This window comes from Papaver somniferum, chromosome 8 (genome assembly GCF_003573695.1).
Source record: "Papaver somniferum cultivar HN1 chromosome 8, ASM357369v1, whole genome shotgun sequence".
Lineage (NCBI taxonomy): Eukaryota > Viridiplantae > Streptophyta > Magnoliopsida > Ranunculales > Papaveraceae > Papaver > Papaver somniferum.
In genome coordinates, this window is record NC_039365.1 from 92,051,931 (window position 1) to 92,073,718 (window position 21,788).

At 40.0% G+C, this 21,788-nt stretch overlaps 2 protein-coding genes across 2 annotated transcripts; one reads left to right on the forward strand and one right to left on the reverse strand.

Moving 5' to 3' along the window:
- Window positions 1-3,981: 3,981 nt before the first annotated feature.
- On the forward strand, window positions 3,982-6,567 carry LOC113302052 (pentatricopeptide repeat-containing protein At5g46580, chloroplastic-like). The gene has a single exon (XM_026550896.1). It carries the CDS (start codon window positions 4,008-4,010, stop codon window positions 6,153-6,155), a length of 2,148 nt encoding a protein of 715 aa, XP_026406681.1. The 5' UTR covers window positions 3,982-4,007; the 3' UTR covers window positions 6,156-6,567.
- Window positions 6,568-6,947: 380 nt separating this feature from the next.
- LOC113302051 (protein phosphatase 2C 29-like) lies at window positions 6,948-11,108 on the reverse strand. The gene is made up of 4 exons (XM_026550895.1): window positions 9,032-11,108; window positions 8,248-8,361; window positions 7,494-7,758; window positions 6,948-7,255 (listed from the first exon to the last, which is right to left on the reverse strand). The coding sequence occupies exons 1-4, from the start codon at window positions 10,958-10,960 to the stop codon at window positions 7,131-7,133; spliced, it is 2,433 nt and encodes an 810-aa protein (XP_026406680.1). The 5' UTR covers window positions 10,961-11,108; the 3' UTR covers window positions 6,948-7,130.
- Window positions 11,109-21,788: the final 10,680 nt, after the last annotated feature.

Consider the following 21,788-nt stretch of genomic DNA (forward strand, 5'->3'; position numbering starts at 1 on the left):
TCTGATTGTCTAGTTGATTCTCTTAAAAGTATATTGGAGTTAGTCCATACAGATTGCTAAGCGAAATATTGGGTGTGGTTGTTGTACCCCGCTTTTTCATGTTTCAATCTGTTCAATTCAGGAGTCTAAGAAACAAATTGTTGATGAATCCCTAATCAGGACTTTATGGGGAAATAATGGTTGTAATTTTCTGCATTTGCCTTCTATTGGTGCTTCTGGGGGTATTATAGTTATGTGGAAGGAAGGGATTGTGCATATGGAGGATTATCTTCTAAGTGCTTTTACTCTGTCAATTAAATTCAAAAGTTGTTCTGATAATTCTGAGTGGCTCTTTATATCTTTTTATGGAGCCTCTGATAGTGGTGATTATAGACAGTATTGGCAAGAATTGTCATATATCAGATTGATTTTTTCTGAACCATGGTTAGTAGGAGGGGATTTTAATGCTATCCTGTCACAATCTGAAAGAAACTGTGCTAGTGGTTGTATTACTAGTAGGAATTACTTCAGGAATTTTCTTAATAGTCATGAATTGATTGATATTCATCTATCTGGTGGTAAATTTACTTGGAAAAACTCCCAGCAACCACCTTAGTTACGTTTTCATCCTTCTTTCCTTCCTAATTTGAAGATTTTGTGGAAAATTTTGGTTTTTTCTGGTATCCCTAGTTACATTTTTGCAAAGAAATTACATTCTTTAAAATTCTTCATTAAGGCTTGGAAAAAATCAATGGGTGGCTTGCAGATTCAAACTGATCAGTTGGAAGAATTTATTGACTCTTTGGATATTCAGGAGGAGGATGTTCAGTTATCAAATGCAGATGATGTCGCAAGAGAAGAGGCCTAAGCCAAACATGTTTCGTTGTCTCTGAATCTTACGAGGAAATGGGAGCAAAGAGCAAAAGAGAAATGAGCCAAGGATGGGGAAAACAACTCCAGGTATTTGCATCAATTAGCTAGCTTTAAATACAAATGCAGTAGTATTAACTGTCTTTTAATTGATAATAAGTTATGCTACGACAAATAAAAGTTTGCAATTGAAGCAAAAGACTTTTCTGCCTCTCTATTTAACGAAGAACATATCACTAGACCTAGATTTGATGATCTTGAACTGCCTCAAAACTCTCTAGATGGCAGAATTGCACTTGAAAGAACTTTTTGTGAAGAGGAAGTAAGGAAGATTATTATGCATTTTGGCACAAATAAGGCCCCGAGACCAGATGGCTTTACAATGGAATATTTTTTAAGTTTCATGGGATATCATTAAAACTAACCTAATGCTAGTAATAAAAGAATTTGAGAGTAGGGGATCAATGGATTGAAGGTTAAACTGCTCCAACCTTAAACTCATTCCCAAGTGCAATGGAGTTGTATCACTACATAATTTCAGACCCATTAGTTTGATAGGCGGAGTTTACCAGATAATATCTAAGTTGTTAGCTGAAAGGATGAAATGTGTTTTGCCGACAATCATAGATAATTATCAGGGGGATTTCATTCATGATATGCAGATCAGTGATGGGATTCTAACAACAGCTGAACTATTGATTCAAGAATGAAATCAAATAAATCTGGTATTGTATGTAAAATCGACTTTGAGAAGGCTTTCGATAATATCAACTGGAATTGCCTCGATATTGTGATGGAAAGTTTGGTTTTGAGAATGTTTGGAGGGAGTGGAATAAATGGTGCATTTCTAACCCGGGATTTGTTGTTTTGATTAATGGTGAGGCTACTCAATTATTTAACAGTCAAAAGGGTATTCATAAGGCGATCCAGTATCCCCTTTCCTGTTTATCATGGTTGCTGAAATCCTCTCAAAGATGGTTAAGAAGTATGCTTCTTTGGATCTTATTTCTGGATTTCAAGTTGCGGCTAATAGGTTATTGATCAAATACAGTTTGCGGATGATTTGATGGTCTTTCTTGATGATTCGGAAAAACAAATTGCAGCTTTGAAAAATAATTTATTTGGATTTCATTTAGTGACTGGTTTGAAAGTGTACTTTAGGAAAAGTGTTATCGGTGGTATTCGAGACCATAATGGCTTATACTGTGCTAATTAATGCTTTTGGTTCTCAATTGGTAGCATTTCCTATCAACTACTTAGGCATACCTCTCGGCAGTAAATCAAAGAACGAAGCTACATGGGATGTGATAATTCAAAAGTGCCAGCAAAAACTTTGTACTTGGAAGAAAAAATATCTATCTAAGGGTCAAAGACTAATTGTGATTAATAGCATTCTAGCCAGCCTTACAATTTCCTATCTTTCGTTATTTCAGATTCCTATTTCCGTAGTGAAGAAGATTGAGAATATTATGAGAAACTTTTTATGGGGTATTTCGACAACTACAAAGAAGAGAAGTTGGATGAAGTGGTCCAAGTCTAATGTACCAAAGTCGCGTGGTGGTATCGGTATTAAAAAGATCAGTTTGGTTAATAAAGCATTAGACTGCAAATGGATATGGAGATACGACAAAGAGAAATGTGCTTTGTGGAGAAAAATCATCCATGAGAAGTTTGGAGGTAACTCAAATGCTTTATTCCCTAATACTTGTTCTAAATCTGCTGATAATAATTTGTGGGCGGGAATTCTTAAATCCAAAAACTAAGTTCAAGATAATACTACTCTCGTTTTAAGGAGTAGATCCAGTATTCTTTTTTGGACTGACATTTGGATATGTGAGAATACTTTCAAGGACAGATGTCCTAAACTGTTCAAGCTTTCTAAAACTAAAAACTCTACTGTTAAGGATATGATTTCTGATCATGCGGCATGGAATTTTGAATTTAAGAGAAACCTAAGGGATCGAGAATCAGGTGAAATGGTTGAAATGCTTCAGGTGTTGGAAAATTTTGGGACTATGTTACACAACAATGTAGAGGATGATTATAGAAAGTAGAATTTAGCAGCAGATTTCTCCGTGGCCAACTGTTACGTCTCGCTGGGTGTTGACAGGTTTTTGGTTTTTCCTCATAGACAGGTATGAAACCCCAAAATCCCTTTGAAGGTCCGTTTTTTTTAGTTTGGTGTCTTTGTTACAAAGGTGCGCCAACCCTGGATTATTTATAGAAAGCAGGTAAGGTGAATTTTAGTACTTGCTTATTGTGTAATGTGGATCAGAAAACTCAGAATTATATGAGTTTTTTCTGAGAGTATAAAAATGGTCTACTAAAAAGAGTAGCAGAATGTTAAAAAAAGATCTGGGGATTTCTTCCCTTTGCAATTTGATGGAACATTTGGAGGGAGCGAAACTGCAGGCTTTATAATAACAAGAGAAAGAACATCAACCAATTGATAGTATCGGTAAAATGTACTCTATATAGCTGGGGTTTGAACACTAAGATTTTTGAAGGTTTTTCTTTAAGTACTTTTCTATAAAATGCAGATTTTATTTATTTATTTTTGCAGAAAATATGTGGTAATATGTTGATTATTTTCCTCCTTGATATATTAATTTGGAAAAAAAGAGTCATATAATATAGTATAGTAGGTACTTGATTTCCAAATTGAATTTTGGCTTCCATAAAATTCCAAATACGGTAAGTTAGATTTTTTTTTTGAGTTTGTAATATTTAAACCAATCATACGTTGCCAAGTGTCCTCACCTAGATATTGTCACGTCATGAATTCCGAATTGAATTTGGTTTTCTTTTTTATGTTTTTCCTATTCTTCATAAATCAATCATATGTTACTAAGTGTCCTCACCAAAATGCTTGTTTCACAAAACTCAAAAAAAAAATCTATTTCGGCTAATAAAAAGTGAGGGTTTCCTCACCGTTCAATATGGAAACTTTATTTGCATAGGCCTTTAAGTCGTATGTATTCGGTATTGTCACCGAATACCGCTGCCCAAATAGTGCCTTAATAAAGGAGGGCCAAGAGTCTAGGACTTCCCACAAAACCCTACAGCGCGAAGCACGGCATCACCAAAAATAAATACAAAAGAAGAGGATAATGTTACCTTCCCCATTGCTGTTTCCCTCTGTCTGCTCTAACAACACCATGGCTTCTTCTTCTACTGTTTCTACTACTCTTGATCTTCATTTCACCATTTCTCAACACCGGAACAAAAATCCCTCAGTTTATTTTCATCATTCTTCTCTTAATAATTTCAGAAACCCAATCAAAAAGAGATTTACAATTCTCTGTACCAATTCCCCGACGAAATCTGTAGAATCTCAACAAAACCCTTCACTTTCCGATCAATTAAAACCCTTATCTGAAAACTTTTTATCTGATAATCCAAACCCAGAACCACATCTTCTTAGTAAACCTAAATCAATCTGGGTTAATCCATCTAAACCCAAACGTTCTGTACTTAACTTACAACGTCATAAACGTCCTTCATACTCTTATAATCCTCAGCTCAAAGACCTCAGAGAGTATTGCAGAAAATTAAATGACATTACACCATTTTCTGAGTCTAAATTCTTGGCTATTCTTGAAGAAAACCCACAACCATTAACTAAAGAAAATGCGCTTTCAATTCTTAATTATTTAAAACCATGGCCAAAATCTTACTTCTTCTTCAACTGGTTAAAAACTCAAGAAGATTTTATTCCAATGGATACAATCTTTTATAATGTTACTATGAAATCTTTAAGATTTAGTAAACAATTTCAGCTTATTGAAGATCTCGCTTATGAAATGATTGAGAAAGAAATTGAGCTAGATAATATTACTTACTCCACTATTATTACTTGTGCTAAGAGATGTGAGCTCTTTGATAAAGCTGTTGAATGGTTTGAGAAGATGTATAAAACTGGTTTGATTCCTGATGAAGTTACTTATTCAGCTATTTTAGACGTTTATGCAAAGTTAAAGAAAGTTGAAGAAGTTTTGAGTTTATATGAAAGGGGAAGAGCTAGTGGTTGGAAGCCTGATGCAATTGCATTTTCAATACTAGGTAAAATGTTTGGTGAAGCCGGTGATTATGATGGGATTAGGTATGTTTTGCAGGAAATGAAGTCACTTGAAGTTGAGCCAAATTTGGTTGTTTATAATACATTGTTGGAAGCAATGGGGAAGGCTGGAAAACCAGGTTTAGCAAGAACTCTTTTTGAAGAAATGGTGGAATCTGGTGTTACACCAAATGAGAAAACTTTGACAGCTTTGATTAAGATATATGGTAAAGCAAGGTGGGGGAAGGATGCTTTAGAGCTTTGGGAGAGAATGAAGACTAATGAGTGGAAAATGGATTTCATGCTTTACAATACTTTGCTTAGCATGTGTGCTGATCTTGGTTTGGAAAAAGAAGCAGAAGAACTGTTTGAAGAAATGAAGGGTTCGAAGAGATGTAGGCCAGATAGTTGGAGTTATACAGCGATGCTTAATATTCATGGTAGAGGAGGGAAAGTAGATAATGCAATGGAATTGTTTGGTGAAATGCGTGAGACGGGAGTCAAGCTTAATGTTATGGGTTGTACTTGTTTGATTCAATGTCTAGGTAGAGCTAAGAGGGTTGAGGAACTGGTGAAGGTTTTTAGGTATGCAGTTGAAAGAGGAATTCAACCCGATGATAGATTGTGTGGTTGTTTATTGTCTGTGGTTACATTTTGCGAAAAAGAGGAGGAAGTTGAGATGGTCTTAGGTTGTTTGGAGAAAGGCAACCCGAAGTTGGTTGCATTTGTTAAAATGCTTGGTGACAAAGAAGTTAATTTTGATCAAATCAGAGAGGAGTTCAAACAGATATTAAATAAAGCTGCAGTAGAAGTGAGGAGACCATACTGCAATTGCTTAATTGATATATGTCGGAACACAAATCTCCATGACAGAGGCCATGAGTTGCTTTACCTGGGAACTCTTTATGGACTGTACCCAGGTTTACATTCAAAGACAACAGAGGAATGGACATTGAATCTTAGGTCGTTGTCTGTTGGTGCAGCTCATACCGCATTTGAAGAGTGGATGGGAACTCTGACAAAAATTATGAATCAGAAAGAAGAATTGCCAGAGGTATTTTCCGCGTATACTGGTGCAGGAACACACAAGTTCTCTCAAGGATTGGCTCAGTCTCTTGATTCCCATTTGAAGAGATTAGGTGTTCCCTTTAGGCAAAGTGACGAAAAAGCTGGTTGTTTCACTGCAACCAGAGAAGATTTGTTGTCATGGGTGCAGTCTAGTGTTCAACCCACTGCTGTTGTCCAGTGAGAGGAAGCTTTGCAGTGCTCATCGGCAATCAAATTTTGAACGATAGAAGGATTTCTCCAGTCTTCACCAAGAATCAGTTCTTGAAACCTTTTTGTTTCTCGGCTTAGGAATGCAGTATGCACCTAGTAGAGGTGGTTTAAAGTGATCTTGGGATTGCATGAAACAAGGGTGCGGCAAAATTTCCATCAACTGTGCGTCAGTCAGTCGTCGCTTCGCAAAACCTTTTTCTTGGGTTTGCAATCCTTGTATCCATATGAGAATTTAGTGTAACGTTTGTTAGAGAGCTATTCATAACTACCTTTCAGGCTTTCACAGTCAATGTTTCGAGCTAGTAAAATCTTGGCTTACGGTAACAAAATGTTGGAAATCTTCGTGTTGGGTTTTTATTTATTTGTTGGGCATTCTATTTTTAGTAGTCTCATGTCATTTTATTTTTTTTAAATTGGGCATTCTATTGTCTTTACTCGTTTGGTAGCTACAAGTATAGAGAAAATTTCCATTTTTTCTTCATATAAACCGCTATGCTGAAAACCCACCACCAAGATTACAATAATCACTTTTGACAACCCCCACTAGACACAGAATTACCTCTGATTACCTCCGAGAAAGAGGAAAAAGACGAAAAAAGGAAAGAGAGAAACCAAAAAAAGAAAAGAAAAAGGAAAACCAGGATTTTCTACCGACGACTAAATATCTAACATGAAGACTTCCAAATTCCAATCTCCAAGTTCCTACGTTTCGTCTTGAAACCAACTCTGCAACTAATTGAGTAATTAAGAGCTTTCATGAACATCAAAAAAATTGCCTGGGCAATCACCATGAAGTTACCGCTTGGATAACACCAACGGGGGAAAAGAATTCTCATTGAAACCCATGGAAAATGGGCCAATGCCCATTAACTGTACTACCCACATCACTAAAGATTATTCCCTGAAAATGCTGAAGCTACTTGAGAAACCACAAAAAGGTATGATGTTACAAATACTTCCCTGACGACTTCCAAATTCTTCCTTCAAGTGATATCACCATAACAGTAATATCATCATGGTACTTTCTGCGATCTCCTTGTGGGATGTCAAGTAATTCATGGAAATCCATGCCTACAAGCAGAAGCTCAACCATTCAGATCTCAGAATTGCAAAAGTCTGTGTCTTAAATTTTAGTCATTTAGACTAATACAAATCTTTACATAAATGAAAGTTGTCCAACTGAACTTTGAGAAATTTTGTCAAAATCCCATGCATGTCATATTTGAGTATGAAAATATGGAAATTGGCTGATGAGCGCAAAGGATAACATGATTGCAACACACAGAGGTATCATTGGAAAGTTTCTTACCAGCTTTTCTTGCTGCACGGAAAAGAAGCTCCTCGATTAAGTGCTGTGCAGGGTCGCCATCAGGAAACTTCTCCATGAATGATTCAACATGAGTAACTACTTCCTGATTGCTAAAATACTGGTATAGACCATCTGAAGAGAGAACTAGAAACTGGTCACTAGGACCGAGTTTATGGTGACAGAGAGAAGGAGAACATGATATGTACGGCGCCGTACCAATATATTCGTTCCGAAACATTTCAAATAAAGCGTTGTTCAACTTGGGCTGCAGTGCAGGTAAACACCACGAGTCAGGCAAACAACCAAAACTATCAAGGATGAAAGCATCAGAGGTACTTCTCAGTTATACCCCACATGCAGGAAGTCACCAATCAAACTCAAATACTGAGAATGACTATCTCGCATTGACAATCTATGATGCTAGATGGCGCAAGGAAACTGCATGGAAGTTTTCAGCTAAGATTTTAAACCTGCCTGCTATGAGGCCAGTGGATCCCAGTTCAATAGCCAAGACACCTTGCAGTGGGTCCTAGAGGACAAGGGATCCGCAGGCCACTTAGCAACTATCTTTTCATCTGATTTTGCGCATAGAAAAGGGTCGTTTAAGCAGGAGACACAGAACAGTATATCCTAGAGACCCAAAATTCCTAGCCGTCGTCATTAGGGAGAATTTTTCATATTTAGATAGACAGCCATTAAAAAAATTTAAAATAGTAAAAGGGTGGATCTTGGGATAAGAGTGAAAAAGGTTAACCTTTTTAAGAAACCCAGCCCCAAAGGCTCGGGTGACCTTCAGACGACCTTTCACCCTATCATTGACAATACACTGGCTGTCATCGGGGTGTTCTTGCTTTATTCTGAGGACTTCCTGCATTTTTTTTAGCATGCATTAGAATGTGCAGAAAGTAGGTTAATGAAAGAATAAGATACATTATTAAAGAAGACTTATACATACATCATGCGGATCACAAAGATTATATAGCAATGAGTAACACATACAAAAGATATGACTCACCAGGACCTCAAGGGAAATTCACCTGATATACAACATTGACAACAGTGTAGCAAAACAGGAAATTTAAGCCATAATGCATAGGAAATCCTAATTTTAAATGTCCACTTATTCAAGAGGGTGAAGTCTAAACACACTAACAAGGGCTTTAATCCTATACCTGATGTATTACTGCTAGGCCAGTGTGAATAATGACCTACCACTTAACCTTGAACAGTGCTTAAATGTCTGTCATGAACCCTGAAATTTACTTGATAGATCATATCCACAGGTTACAAAACATACCAGTAACTAAATGTTGGTAAATTTCTAGGAGTTCCCATTTACAGCATCTCAGTTCCCAAGAAATTCCTACAAGCACTAGTCAGTTGAGCATCTATTCCAACAGAATAGAAAACCACCAAGGATTCCTGGTAATTTTATAGTCAATGTTTGGGTGAAAGATAGAAAAAACAACTTTTAGATACTGCAAGTGGGTTCTCAAAAGTTCCAAACCAGAACATGCTGTTTTGAAATTGAAACTTACTTCTTCAATGCTTGTACTGTGATCAGTAGATAACTGCAATGCACTTAAGTTCATTGTGTGACTAGTTTTAATCACTACAGGAGTAGCTCCTTCACCAACAACAGTGGAGTCTTCAACAATTCCCTCCACATCTGATTGACTTTTACCTCGTGTAATAGTTTTCGTACTAGAAGGAATTTCTTCTTGTTTATATTGACCAATTACAGCACGACTATCACCAAGATTCATCACATACACATCCTCATCTCTCATCAACACAACCAACAAACACGAACCCATCAATGCCAACTCCGGATTTTTTTCAAGGACCTTATCCGTCATATCCAAATAGGCAAGCTCGGCAACTTCTAGAGCTTTCGACAAAGCCCTCAAAACCAATTCATGATCTACGGGACCAACTCGGCGTTTCCTATAGCTTCTACAACTATTTTCTTCAACTCTATTATCAATTTCTGTTTTCTCCTTATTATCCTCCATATCATATCTCCAAGGGAAAAACCTCCTACTGTGACCCTGATTATCTTTGTTTTTCAAGAACCCATGTTTCAATTTAGATAACAGTAGCGATCTCCTACTAACAATGGGACTAGAGCTGCTCACTCGTACAGCATCGTCAACAGAAAATGCAAACCGATCAGAACCCGATAAATCAAGCCCTTCTTCTGCATAATCTTCAGCAAGAAGTTCCCAAAGAGATCTCCCTCTTCTTACTCCTGTTGGCACAGCTTCATCAGATTGAAATGTTACTTTCTTCGCAGACCCACAATTAGCATTCTCAGAATTCAAATTGTCGCTACCACATTCCGCTACTCCACCATCGTTCCCTGCTTCTCCAACACAGTTTCTCAATGCTGGTTCAATTACCACCTCTCTCTCTAAATTCAATTCAGTTTTAGTAGTACCCATTGGCTGCTCATTTGATTCAACATCCCAAAACAAACCTTCAAGCTCATGAAAAACGGCCCTATAAAGATTACCCATTAAAAATTCAGGTGCATCTGGACCATTAAAACCATCGTAAATCCCAACAAAAAGCCAACCATGTTCTTCTGATACCACAACATGAACTCTATCTTCACCAGCTTTACCATGTGCCCACTGAACATTACTGCTTTCGTTCTTCATCATCATCTCAGAATCATTTCCATGACTATGGTTATGGTTAATATTATTATCATCATCTTTCTTATTAAAAATATTCAAAACAGGAACAACCCAAGGTCTCTTTTTCTCGGAAGATAAATTTCTAATAAACGCTTTTGGAATTCCTGATAATGCTTTCTTCCTTCTTCTTCTTTTAACATAAATCCCATTAAGAGGAGCTGAAAAATGAATTTGTCCAGAAGAATCATTATTACTTGCGGTAGTAGAATCTAAAGGTCCAGAAAGAGCACCTCGTTCAATCGGTCCTGACATCAAAAACCCACTTCGTTCAAGTGGTCCAGAACCAGAAGCATCTCCTCCTCCACCACCGCGAGGTATTGGTTGTAACGGAAGTGCAGAAAAAGATGAAGAACTTTCAAAACCATCGATGAATGTTGGTTTATTAGTATCAATGGCATCTTCGTAATTATGATCATTCTGATGAAGTATAGTAGTAGGAGTATATGTATTAGCACTTACAGTAGCACCAGATATAGATTTAAAAAAAGAATTCGGTTCACCACCATTATAACAACTACTAGGTTTACTTTTCAAAGTAATATTTTGGGGTTCATGAGAAGGAGAAAGACGAAGTGATTGAGAATTAGGTGAAATACGATCTGAATTTGTTGGTGAAAGAAAACGAGCTGATGAACGTACATAACAAAATGAATGACCTAGGGTTTCATCCAATGGTTCTGTACCTGTATAAATCAAATCTTGATGATGATTTTGATTTTGATTTCCATTTAAACATGGGAATAGGCGCGATAATCCACTTCCCATCACATTTGATTCTTCAAAGTTTAAGTATTCACACAATCCTTTGAACAATTTTTTTTTTTGAAAAATTTATGAGAGAGAAAAGAATTAGTTCTAGTGAAGTAGTAGTAACTTAATTTCTTGTTTGTTTCTTCTTCTTCTTTCTTTTTATTTTCTCTTTCTAAAACTCTGTGTTTTTTCTTTGTTTGCTACTGTTGGGTTACCTATATGGACGGTCACATCTGATTGTTTTGGTTGAAGATATCCATGTCATTCTTATGCCACGTTGACTTTCCAGGTCCAGTGTGGAAAGTATCTATTATTTTTCTTAACTTTTTGTAATTGTGTCCCCCGTCGTCTCTAGGCTCTACAATCCAGTCCGGAATTTGAAGCTGACTAAAAATTCTCTTCGTTATATCAGTGTGTTTCAACAGTTTGATGTACACAACATAAGACGCCGCAGCGTCCTATCTAGCCAGTCTAAATAGATAGGACCGAAGATTTTTATCCATGTATCGTCTCTCTGCGAGGTGAGTGTAATTATTTTAGATGTATTTAGCTGCAGCTAGCAAACATCTTAGTTGGTAACGTTTTGTCATGTTTTCCCACTACAATCTAAGGAGGTATAGTCGTTTTTGATATTTTAGGAGGATCTTTTGAGTGTCTCCAGACATGCACTTTTTAATGAGAAACTCTACTTCCACCTCTTTCTTGCTAATATTACATACTATCAAAATAAATAAAGTGGGAATTAAGTGTTTGATCCTCTCCTTACTCTCTTATTTTTTTGGTCCTGGATTTCAGATGGATTCGGATTTTTCAAGCCCAGCTGAGAGAGGGGTAAAAGAAAAATTGTCAGGGTCTCAAAATAAAGCCAATAACTGATGTCATTTAAACAAAAATAAATATACTTGAAATAGCCTTCTCATTTTTCATTTCAGAGAAGCAGATCTAGAAACAGAGATGAAAGATACGGACGGATCGAGAGAGAGATTGAAAGAATATGTCGATCGAGATAGAGAATGATCGTTGTCGTATACGTCAAAAATAAATTACTTTCTCACTACTCAAAATATAAAATATAGCAAGGGCAAGAAAGGATCGTTCCCACAGAGAGGTCTTAGGTTGTTAAGATGTTTCGGTTTCCTATATAAAATAATGGAGGGTTTTCTGATTTTTATATACTAAAATAAAATAAAAGCAAAACAAAGAAAAGTAAACAAATCAAATCGAAGATGTGAAAGCATTGGTTAAGGATTTCGTTTTCATTCACAAACATGTTCTTGTCATAATAATTAGAATTGATATTTTAATCTCAACTTTTATCAAAGGCCCTAAGATACCCTGATCACAAGAATATCCCGCTAATTTCCTTTTGTCATCAGCAAACACATTAAAAGATGCGAAAATGAATTCTATCTGTGAACACATAAATCACGAAGCCATCCACGTGTTCACAAACAATATTCGCATACATCCTAATTCTATAATTGTACGTCGTTTGCGTAACGGGGATGATTATATCGATTCATCGACTCGAAGCCTTCGGGTTTGTCATTGTCTAGTCGAATATTATCATAAAAAATGTTCGTATAAAGGAATAAACCAAGAATCAAGTATAAATGTAAAGCATATGAAGTTTAACGCTGAATGTAAGGTGCTGAAATGTAAATAAGACAGATTTACGTGGTTCAGTACTAAGGCCTACATCCACGGGGTTGGTGTTTCACTATGTATTGAATGGTTACAAAGATAGTCGAATGACTTTAGAGTATACATAGGTCTGCGTAAGTAGGGGAATTACTTACTCTTCCTATTTCTCTCTCCTATATTCTCCTATAATTGCCCTCAATTGGTCGACCCCTTCTCTCTTAATGGAGAGGGGAATTTATAGGGTTGGAACGTGGGTCCCATTTCTGAGGCGCCGTTGTAATCTTATCTTCTTGTGCTTTGTGCCTATTACGCAGAGGTCTTCGGCATATGCCGCGGCCTGAGCTTGAATACGAAGGATTATCCTCGCCTCTTCCACGCGCTGATTGACACGTGTATATCTCTTTGGTATTTAATGTGGGTAGATGGATGTCTGCTCGTGTCAGACAAGTGTCTCTTTGTCTGGTCACATCTGTGTCAGCCAAACTTCCTCTCGGCCGTTGATCTGGGATCTTCCTCGGGATTGGGTGTGATAACACCCAAGGGGTATTATTTGGTGCTCCTCTGAGCCATCATACCTCTGTGATCCTCTGTCCCTGACCATCAGATCTGCTGACCGGTGGCATCTTCTGATGAGATGCTTGCTATCATGTTTTGATATCTTGTTTTGCATGCCTTCCACGTGTCTCTTTCTGTACACGTGGTGGATGATGAAAGGTGTACATACAATTTCCCCCTCTTCTTCTAACTTGGGAGTATTTTGCAATTTTGAAGAAGAAAGGTAGTCCTACACGTTTCCCACTTTGCATTAACTTTCCCCGTAACTTCTCCTTGGTACGAGGAGCAGTTATTGTCTTCTCTAGCTTCATAAATATGAAAGAGAATGTGAAAAAAAAAACTTTTATCCTCTTCTTGTCAGTGTTCATTCTCTTCTTGTTTTCTATTCTTGTTCTTTAGTCATTTATTATCATCATTCTTGTGAGGAAGATAACATCATTCAATTTATTATCATCTGAAAGGGGTATTATTTCTGTTTCTCTAGCATTCAATTTTGAAGATAACAACATTCAATTATTTTGATATCTCCGATCCTCCTTTCTTCGACTGCGGTTGGTGCTTGTCGTCCTCTTCTATATAGGTATGGGGTTTTTCATTAGTTGTTCATCATTGATTTATCTATGTATCTACCCGTTTGTCTCCTGCTGATGTATTTTTGGTTTTGCGATGAAGATCATACATGTCGAAGCATATATGCTTGCCCCTGTTCTTTGTTACAACGTCTGTGAGTCTGTATCTGAGTATTATCCCTGGGGTCGGATGGAGTATTTTTTAGTTCTTAGGGTTTTTAATGTTTATCCGGATGAACCATCAATTATGGGTTTTTTGATCTTTAGTGATCTCCTCGTATTCTTCTCTGAACTGTTTTTGTGTTTCCTTGTAGATATGTCTGATCGTCCGCGGGCTCCTTACCAAACCCCGCCGTCTAGTCCGCCAAGATCCCCTCCGCGTCGAGATTCTGACAGATCTCCACTTGGGGAAGGTCCTTACAAGTCTTCGCAATCGGATCCTCGGGGTCATAGGGTTTCATCTTCCTCCGGTGCGAAGGTTGTGCCTACTAAGAAAGGGGATATGCCGAAGGGTCCTTCTGGATCTAGGTATGCTGTTAACCGCGCCCCTTCTCGTCCTCGTGAAGATTCTAGGAGTACGCAGGCTCCTCCTCGTGATGACTCTAGGAGTACGCGGGCTCCTCCTCCTCGTACTGAAATAGTGGATGCTCCGCCCCTTCGTTCAATGGCTCCTCCTTCAGTGCCTCCGCAGAAATCTTTGCCGCCTCCTCCCGCGGTTTCTTTCAAAGGGAAGTACTCCAAGGGTACTATGTTGAGAGCTGATCCGTCTAAAAATCTTCCTTCTAAAAGGAAAGCTTCGGAATTGAGTCCTACTTCTGATTCCACAGACGACGAAGAAATTGTCCCCGTGATACGCAACATTTCAGTTGGTAAGAAGAAGGTCACTTTCAAGCATATTGATCTTGAGATGTTCAAGGAAAAACATGAACTTCAAGCTTTTGAAGTTCGCTTCTATCCCCCTGACGATGATATCACTTACGAGCTCCTTGCTAATTATCAGTTTGACGAGTTTCATCTGTTGACTACGGTTGGAGCCTTCGAGGTGGGTCTCATGTTGCCCCTATATAAGTCGGGTGACTCCTTTTATTATGACGTGTTGGCTAGTCGCGAAGGCTCTTCCACGAACACTCATAATCGTTCCGTGTCACAACTATCTGGGAATTATCTTCGTTCACTGAAGGAATGTTACCTGCGAAGCAAGGAGAGACTATGATAATCTGCTATGTTCCAAATCCTGCTGAGAGAGAGTGGTACACTCCTCAGAATTTTAACAGTTCTTTTGGGGATTATGTCAACAGCAGAAACCGTAAGCCGTGGAGTGTTAGTCTTCGTAATATTGTTGCTCCCCGTGGTGAAATTCGTCTTTTGAGTGAGGTGAGTGATGCCAAGCTGAAGTATGTTCCTGGTACTGAGGGATATGCTAAACGGAAACTCTTTCCTGCTCGTGAAAGGATTAAGCGTGACCATGATTATGAATGGCATGCTACTGTTACTGAGGTAGTTGGTCCTTGGGCTTATGGATGGATTCCGGGTCCACGCGGTTGGCGTCCTTCTGAAAATAGCAAGCCTCGTGAAACTCCTCCTCCTCGTTATGGAGATTTCTGTCCTTAGCGTCCGAATTTCGTGGGCATGAATTTTCCTTATGCTCTTGATGTCGTTGATGGAGATGAGGAGGAGGGTTCTGGTGCTACCCATCCAACGAAGAGTGCTGCTGCTGCCAAGGTATAGTTTCTTCTTATATTCTCTATCTATTTTCCCCTTTTTCCTTACTTGAAATAATTTTCATTTTTGAAGTGAGGGAAAAAATGAGCCTTTGTGGGATGTATACTGGTTTGTAGGTGTCGAAGAAGAAAAAACTTGGACCCAAACAATCTTCTACTGCGGTTACCGGTGAGGCTGAGGGTTATGAGGAGGTTACGAGTTCCGTAAACGAAGGGTATGGTGAGGATGAAGAAATGTCCAATGGAGAAGAGCGTACCGACACTTCTCACCCTGATGACGAAGGTGGTAATGGTGAAGAAGAAGTTTCCGCGGGTGGTGATGGTGAAGAAGAAGTTGCCGCGGGTGGTGATGGTGAGGCTGAGGATAATATTACCGTTGGTGGTACTGGCGGGGGTGGATCTGCACCTGTTGGCGATGATATTATTGGTGTGGGTACTCTGCCCGTTATTTCCCCTGAATTTTCTTTCGGTAGGATATATTCCGCGGGGGAATCCTTTGATGTGAATGCTTCCATGGGTCTTGCCGAAGACTTCTCATTGCTTTCCCAAATGATGATTGGGATGTGCTTGGGAATCTTGGCAAAGAAGGTACCACTGATCAGCAAGCTGAGAACGCAGGTGGTCATGCTGAGGGTGGTAATGTCGAGACTTGCGCGGGTGAGGAGATAACCGCCAAGGGGAAGTCTGCGGTTGAGTCTCCTTCAGAGGATTTCCATTACTCGCTAATGCCTGAAGGTGAAGATGCCATTTTGGCTTGGCTTAAGAAGAAGAACCTGATGTTCGTCCCTAACCCTGCCCCAGTGGTCACTGGTGAGAAGAATTCCGACGCTTATACTCGTAGGATGATGCAATTGTCTTCTGAAGTCCGCGTTGCTGAGATGTGGGAGAAGAATCTGAGATCTTCGGAAGCTAACCTAGTGGTTGACCCTCCCTCCTCTGTTGCTGATATGATGGCCATAGTTGACGGGTACCAATACGGTTTTCCCCAGCAGCGTGTCTTAGAGGTAAATCCTTGTACTCTTTTTTTTTCATGATGTCCGCACATTGTGCTCTTCGTGATATCCGATCCCTTTGGTATAATAATGTTTGTTGTTTGTGACGTAGATGATGAGGAGCGAACATTGTAACCATGTTCTATACCAATTCTTCAAAGCAAAGTCTTTAAAGTTGGAGGCCAAGCTTCGTCATAGAGAAGAGGAACTGTCTGCGGCTGAAGTGGAAATAAATGAACTGAGGGGCCGTCTGAAGGAAAAAAAACAACTGGGTAACGCTGAGGAGAGTCTTCGTTCAGAACTTGCTATAGTCCGCAACGAATTGGAGCAGACTCGTAGAAATGTCTCGTCCTTCACAGGTTCGTATTTTACGGATCTTTCACTCCTCGTGATTCCCTATCTGTATTTTGGTGTTCTGTCTGAGTCTCCCCACCCTATCTTCAGTGGGTGGAGTCCCCGAGCTGATATGGCTTCGGAAAGAAAGGGAACGACAGAAATCCCGTATTGCAGAGTTGGTGGGTAAGTTGAAAAGCGAAGTCGTAAAGTGGAATGCTCGTGCTGATGAGCACAACGCATTAACAGCTGAGTGGCGTGAAAAGCGAACACTGATGGTTGATATGCAAAATAAGTACAATCATGACCGTTGTTTGTTTAATGGTATGTTGCTATGGACGCGTGACAATCTGTGTGATGCTCGAGAACATGCTTCGGACTTAGAGGCTAGAGTGCGCTTTTTGGAAGGAGAGTTACAACAGGCTCGTTCTTTCTTAGGCCCCAGGGTTAGGGATAGTATGATGCGTCTTTCTGAGGAAAGAGATAATGCTAGGGCCGAGGTTGGTGCTCTTAGTAAAGCCCTAGCAGCGTCTCGAGCTGATGTTGCTCGCCAAGTGGAGTCTGAAAGAGATCTTGAAGTGAATGTGTATCGACTCCATAAAAGGATGTGGGAGATGAATGACGAAGTCAACCATCTTCGTCACTTGGATTCAATGAAGCAGGTAGATTTAGACGCGAGTCAATTTGCTCTTACGAACCTTCAAACGGATTATAAGAAACTATCCACCGAATATGACTTTCTTGATGAGGCTCGGGACGTAGTTGTCAATGAGTATGAAGAGGCTTCGGCTAATGTTGAAGGTATAACCTCGTTTTATCGAGTGTGATTCTGTTATTTCTTCGTTTTAACCCCTGGTATTTCTTATTTTCAGCACTCGAGGGACAGCTTCACGCAGCAAATGATGAGCTTAAAAAAACTCAATCTGCCTTAGTGCAGCAGGAAGGACAAGCCAACTATTTCAAAGGGTTGGCCGCGTCTCGCGAGGAAGCAGCGGAGATTGCCTCTAAAGAGGCGGAACGCCTATCTGCATTGCTGTCTCAGGCCAACCAGCGGACCGCTGTTATCACTTATAAAGCTCGATGTCAGTTGGCTGTAGAGACCAACAAAGTCCTAGATAAGATTGAACTTGGTCTTAAAGTCGAACATGGTCTTGTCAAGAATTATCCGCGTCGTCCCCTTCCCGCGCCCTTGCCTGGTTCTTCTGGGCCCTCTTCAGGTGGTAGCGTACCTTCATCTCGCAGAGACAACCCTGTTGATGGAGCTGTATCGTCCAAGTAGATTTCTTTAATTAGTCATAGAAAGTTGATCCTTGTTGATTATATAATTTCGGATCATTTTTTGATGTGTTTCCTGCTTTATCTTATTTGCTGAATCTTGTAATCAACTCTTTATGAAATGGATCATCCTTTTGGCATACCTGCGTTATCAATTCATCTTTTTATTTTAAAGTATTGTGAAGTGTTAAACTAGAAATAACTTGTTTTGTAAAAATTTGAGAGTGTTTGAGTGCGACGCCGAAGGTAAATACCTTCGTGATCGTCTTGAGACCTGTCACCCCGCTGGCGAATCCTGGGCCAGAGGATTCCCAAACGGTGGGGGCCGAGGCAGCGTTCTAGGATATGGAATGCTTATTTCAAAATATTTATATGCACCCATTCCGTCGACCCGCTGCCTTAAAATTGGTTGGATATCTCTTTCTGCTGGGTGCCTTCCCCCTGGTCTTACACTCATAGACACTGATAGGGGAGCCCTGAGAGATTGTAGATTAACTACTTTCCCCAATATTGTTAATTTATTACGTAATGTACATGCGTTCATCCAGCGGGCCTTTTGACCATTTCGTTTGCTTGAAGATTTCCCAAAAAGTTTGTTTGATTGATAGGTTGAGGCCTGCTACTCCTCGTCCAGAGATAGAAACATGTAAAGCGGTTACGCTGCCTTCTTCTTCTGGTATTCTTCACACAGATGCAAAGCTGCGCTGCTCTTATGGGTAGTATGGTTTGAGCCATTTAGCATTCCAAGGGTGCCGGAGGACCTCTCTTTTCAGATTGCGAAGATAGTAGGAACCGTTTCCCGCAATGTCGTGTATTATAAAAGGTCCTCCCCATGTAGGTGCTAACTTTCCCCATTTCTTTTCTCGTTGATACCGCGGGATTGTTCTTAGCACGTACTGTCCTTCTACAAAATTTCGAAGCTTAACCTTTTTTTTGTACTCTCTCGCTAGTCTCCGTTGATAATTTTCCATCTTTTGCAATGCTTCTTCTCTCCTTCCTTCCAGGTCGTCCAGTCTCTCTAACATCATGTCTGTTGTGAGATTTTTCTCCCATGCTTCGGTCTTTGTGGTTGGCATGAGGATCTCTGTTGGGATGACTTCTTCAGCTCCATAAGTGAGGAGAAATGGGGACTCCCCAGTGGCAGATCTTCGTGTTGTCATGTATGCCCATAATACATTGTGTAGCTTTTCACACCATCGCCCCTTGTGTTCGTATAATTGCTTTTTGAGGATAAGGGCGAGGGTCTTGTTAGTAGCTTCCGCTTGTCCGTTGCTTTGAGGGTATATGGGGGTGGACTTGTTTTTCCTTATTTTGAAAGTGTCGAAGAGCATGTCTATGTTTTTCCCCTGTAATTGTTTACCATTATCGGACACGATTTCCGATGGTATGCCGAACCTGCAAATAATGTTTTGGAATATGAAAGTAAACACGTCCACGTCTCTGATCCTGGCTAAGGCTTTGGATTCCACCCATTTACTGAAGTAGTCCGTGGCTACTATCAAAAATCGTCTTTTCCCTGATCCTTCGATGAAAGGCCCAACGATATCTATGCCCCATTTTGCAAATGGCCACGGACTATCCACAGAATTCAACGTTGTTGCTGGTGCGTGTATCTTTTTGGCGAAACGCTGACATTCTTCACATCGTCGGTACATTCTTGCAGCATCTTGTATCATTGTGGGCCAGTAATATCCTTGCATTTTTGCTTTGTCGGCTAGTGATCTCATGCCGCTATGATTCCCTACGTCACCATAATGGATGTCGTTTAGAATTCGATGCCCCTCTTTCCTGTATAAGCAACGTAGTAATGGTCCGAGGAAAGATTTCTTGTACAGGATCCCATCCCGAAGATCATATCTGCCTACTTTGGAGAGTATTTTACTGGTTTGTTTGTGATCCGCGGGTAAGGTTCCATCCTTGAGAAACGCATGGATCATCATTCTCCAATCATCTTCGTTGTTGAAATCTTCGTCTTGGTTTGCTCTTGACAGGATATCTTCTTCGTCAAAATCGTCACGGATGTCTTCTCCCACCTGATCTTCGATATTTTCTTCCACTGTATCTTGATTTGTAGCAAAGAAAAATTGTGTTGCAATCGAAGGCTCGTATACCCTTGTTATTTTGATAGCTTCGATACTCTTGTCCGTCAGCATGGATGATATATATGCTAGGGCATACGCATGCCTGAGATCCCTTCTGCATAAGTGTCGGAACTTGATGTTCGGAATTTGTGATGCCAATGTTTGGACCAAGGCCATCTAAGCTGAGAGGGTGTCGTCGTACACATTGTATTCGAGCCCTATTTTCCGTATGACAAGCTGCGAATCACTTGTCAGTCTTACATCAGTTACCCCCATCTCTATTATTAAGCGGAGGGCATGTACGACTGCCTCGTATTCGACGATGTTATTAGTATGCTCTTTGAATTCTAACCTGAGTGCCTGTACGATCCTTTCTCCAGTTGGGGTGGTGATGACAATGCCTATTCCTGACCCTTCCTTATTTTTGGAACCATCAACGAAGACTTCCCATTGTCTTTGACTCGCGGGTTCGAGGACATCAACTGGATCCTTGCTTTCCTCGTCGGCTTCTGGTATTCCCATAATCTCTTCATCGTTGTCCAGGGGGAGGTCTGCTAAGAAATCCGCCAAAACTTGGGATTTTTGGGAATGTTGAATTTCATGAATGATGTTGAATTGGTCCATGTGGGTGTTCCACTTGGCTATTCTACCTACTTTTCCCGCGCTTTTGAGGACTGCTTCCAGTGGTGCTTTGCATGGGACGCGGATAAAGTGAGTTAGGAAATAGGTTCTCAGCTTTTGAGTAACCCATACCAATGCCAGGATAAGTTGTTCGATGTTCGTGTAATTCATTTCCGCAGAATTGAGGGTCTTACTGACATAATAGATAGGTTGTTCTATCTTCGTATTGGTTTTGACCAACACTGCGCTAACTGCGTCTTCTGTCACTGCTATGTACAATGCTAAAACCTCATCAGGATCAGGCTTTTGCAGGATTGGAATTGAAGCCAGGTGTTCCTTGATTCTTTGGAAGGCTTCTTCGCATTCCGCGGTCCATTCAAACTTACTCCCTTTTTTGAGAATATTGAAAAAATGTTTGCATTTGTCCGAGGATCGGGCAATAAATCTGCCCAAGGCTGCTAATGGACCATTGAGCTTTTGCACTTCTTTTAAATTCTTCGGAGATGGCATTTCCACTATGGCCTGAATCTTCGCGGGGTCTACCTCAATGCCCCTTTTTGTTACCAGATATCCGAGGAATTTCCCTGAGGTGACACCGAAAGTGCATTTTTCTGGATTTACTTTCATGTGATGTTTCCTCATTGCTTCGAAAATATCTCTCAGGTACCAGTGGTGATCTTTGCGCAGACTACTTTTGACGAGCATGTCATCAACGTAGACTTCTAGGGTACTGCCAATCCATGGCCTGAAGATAGCATCGACTATTCTTTGGTACGTTGCCCCTGCGTTTCGAAGTCCAAAGGGTATTCTAGTGTAGCAATAAAGGCCATGCGGGGTGTAGAATGTTGTGTGTAGTTGATCTTCTTCTGCCAGGGATACTTGGTTGTAACCAGAATGTCCGTCCATAAATGATAGCTCTTCGTATCCTTCCACTGCTTCAACCAGCTGATCTATGCTTGGCAGGGGATAGCTGTCCTTTGGACATGCCTTGTTGAGGTTAGTAAAGTCGATGCATATCCTAACCCCTCCATTTTTCTTAGGAACGACGACCA

Bases quoted from the DNA above. Each gene is read 5' to 3' on its own strand.
- LOC113302052 (XM_026550896.1), top strand. From the start codon at position 4,008: ATGGCTTCTTCTTCTACTGTTTCTACTACTCTTGATCTTCATTTCACC.
- LOC113302051 (XM_026550895.1), bottom strand. From the start codon at position 10,960: ATGGGAAGTGGATTATCGCGCCTATTCCCATGTTTAAATGGAAATCAA. The intron at 8,362-9,031 runs GTAAGTTTCAAT...AAAAAAATGCAG, and splicing joins ACAGTACAAGCATTGAAGAA to GAAGTCCTCAGAATAAAGCA. The intron at 7,759-8,247 runs GTTAACCTTTTT...CCTGCACTGCAG, and splicing joins GGGCTGGGTTTCTTAAAAAG to CCCAAGTTGAACAACGCTTT.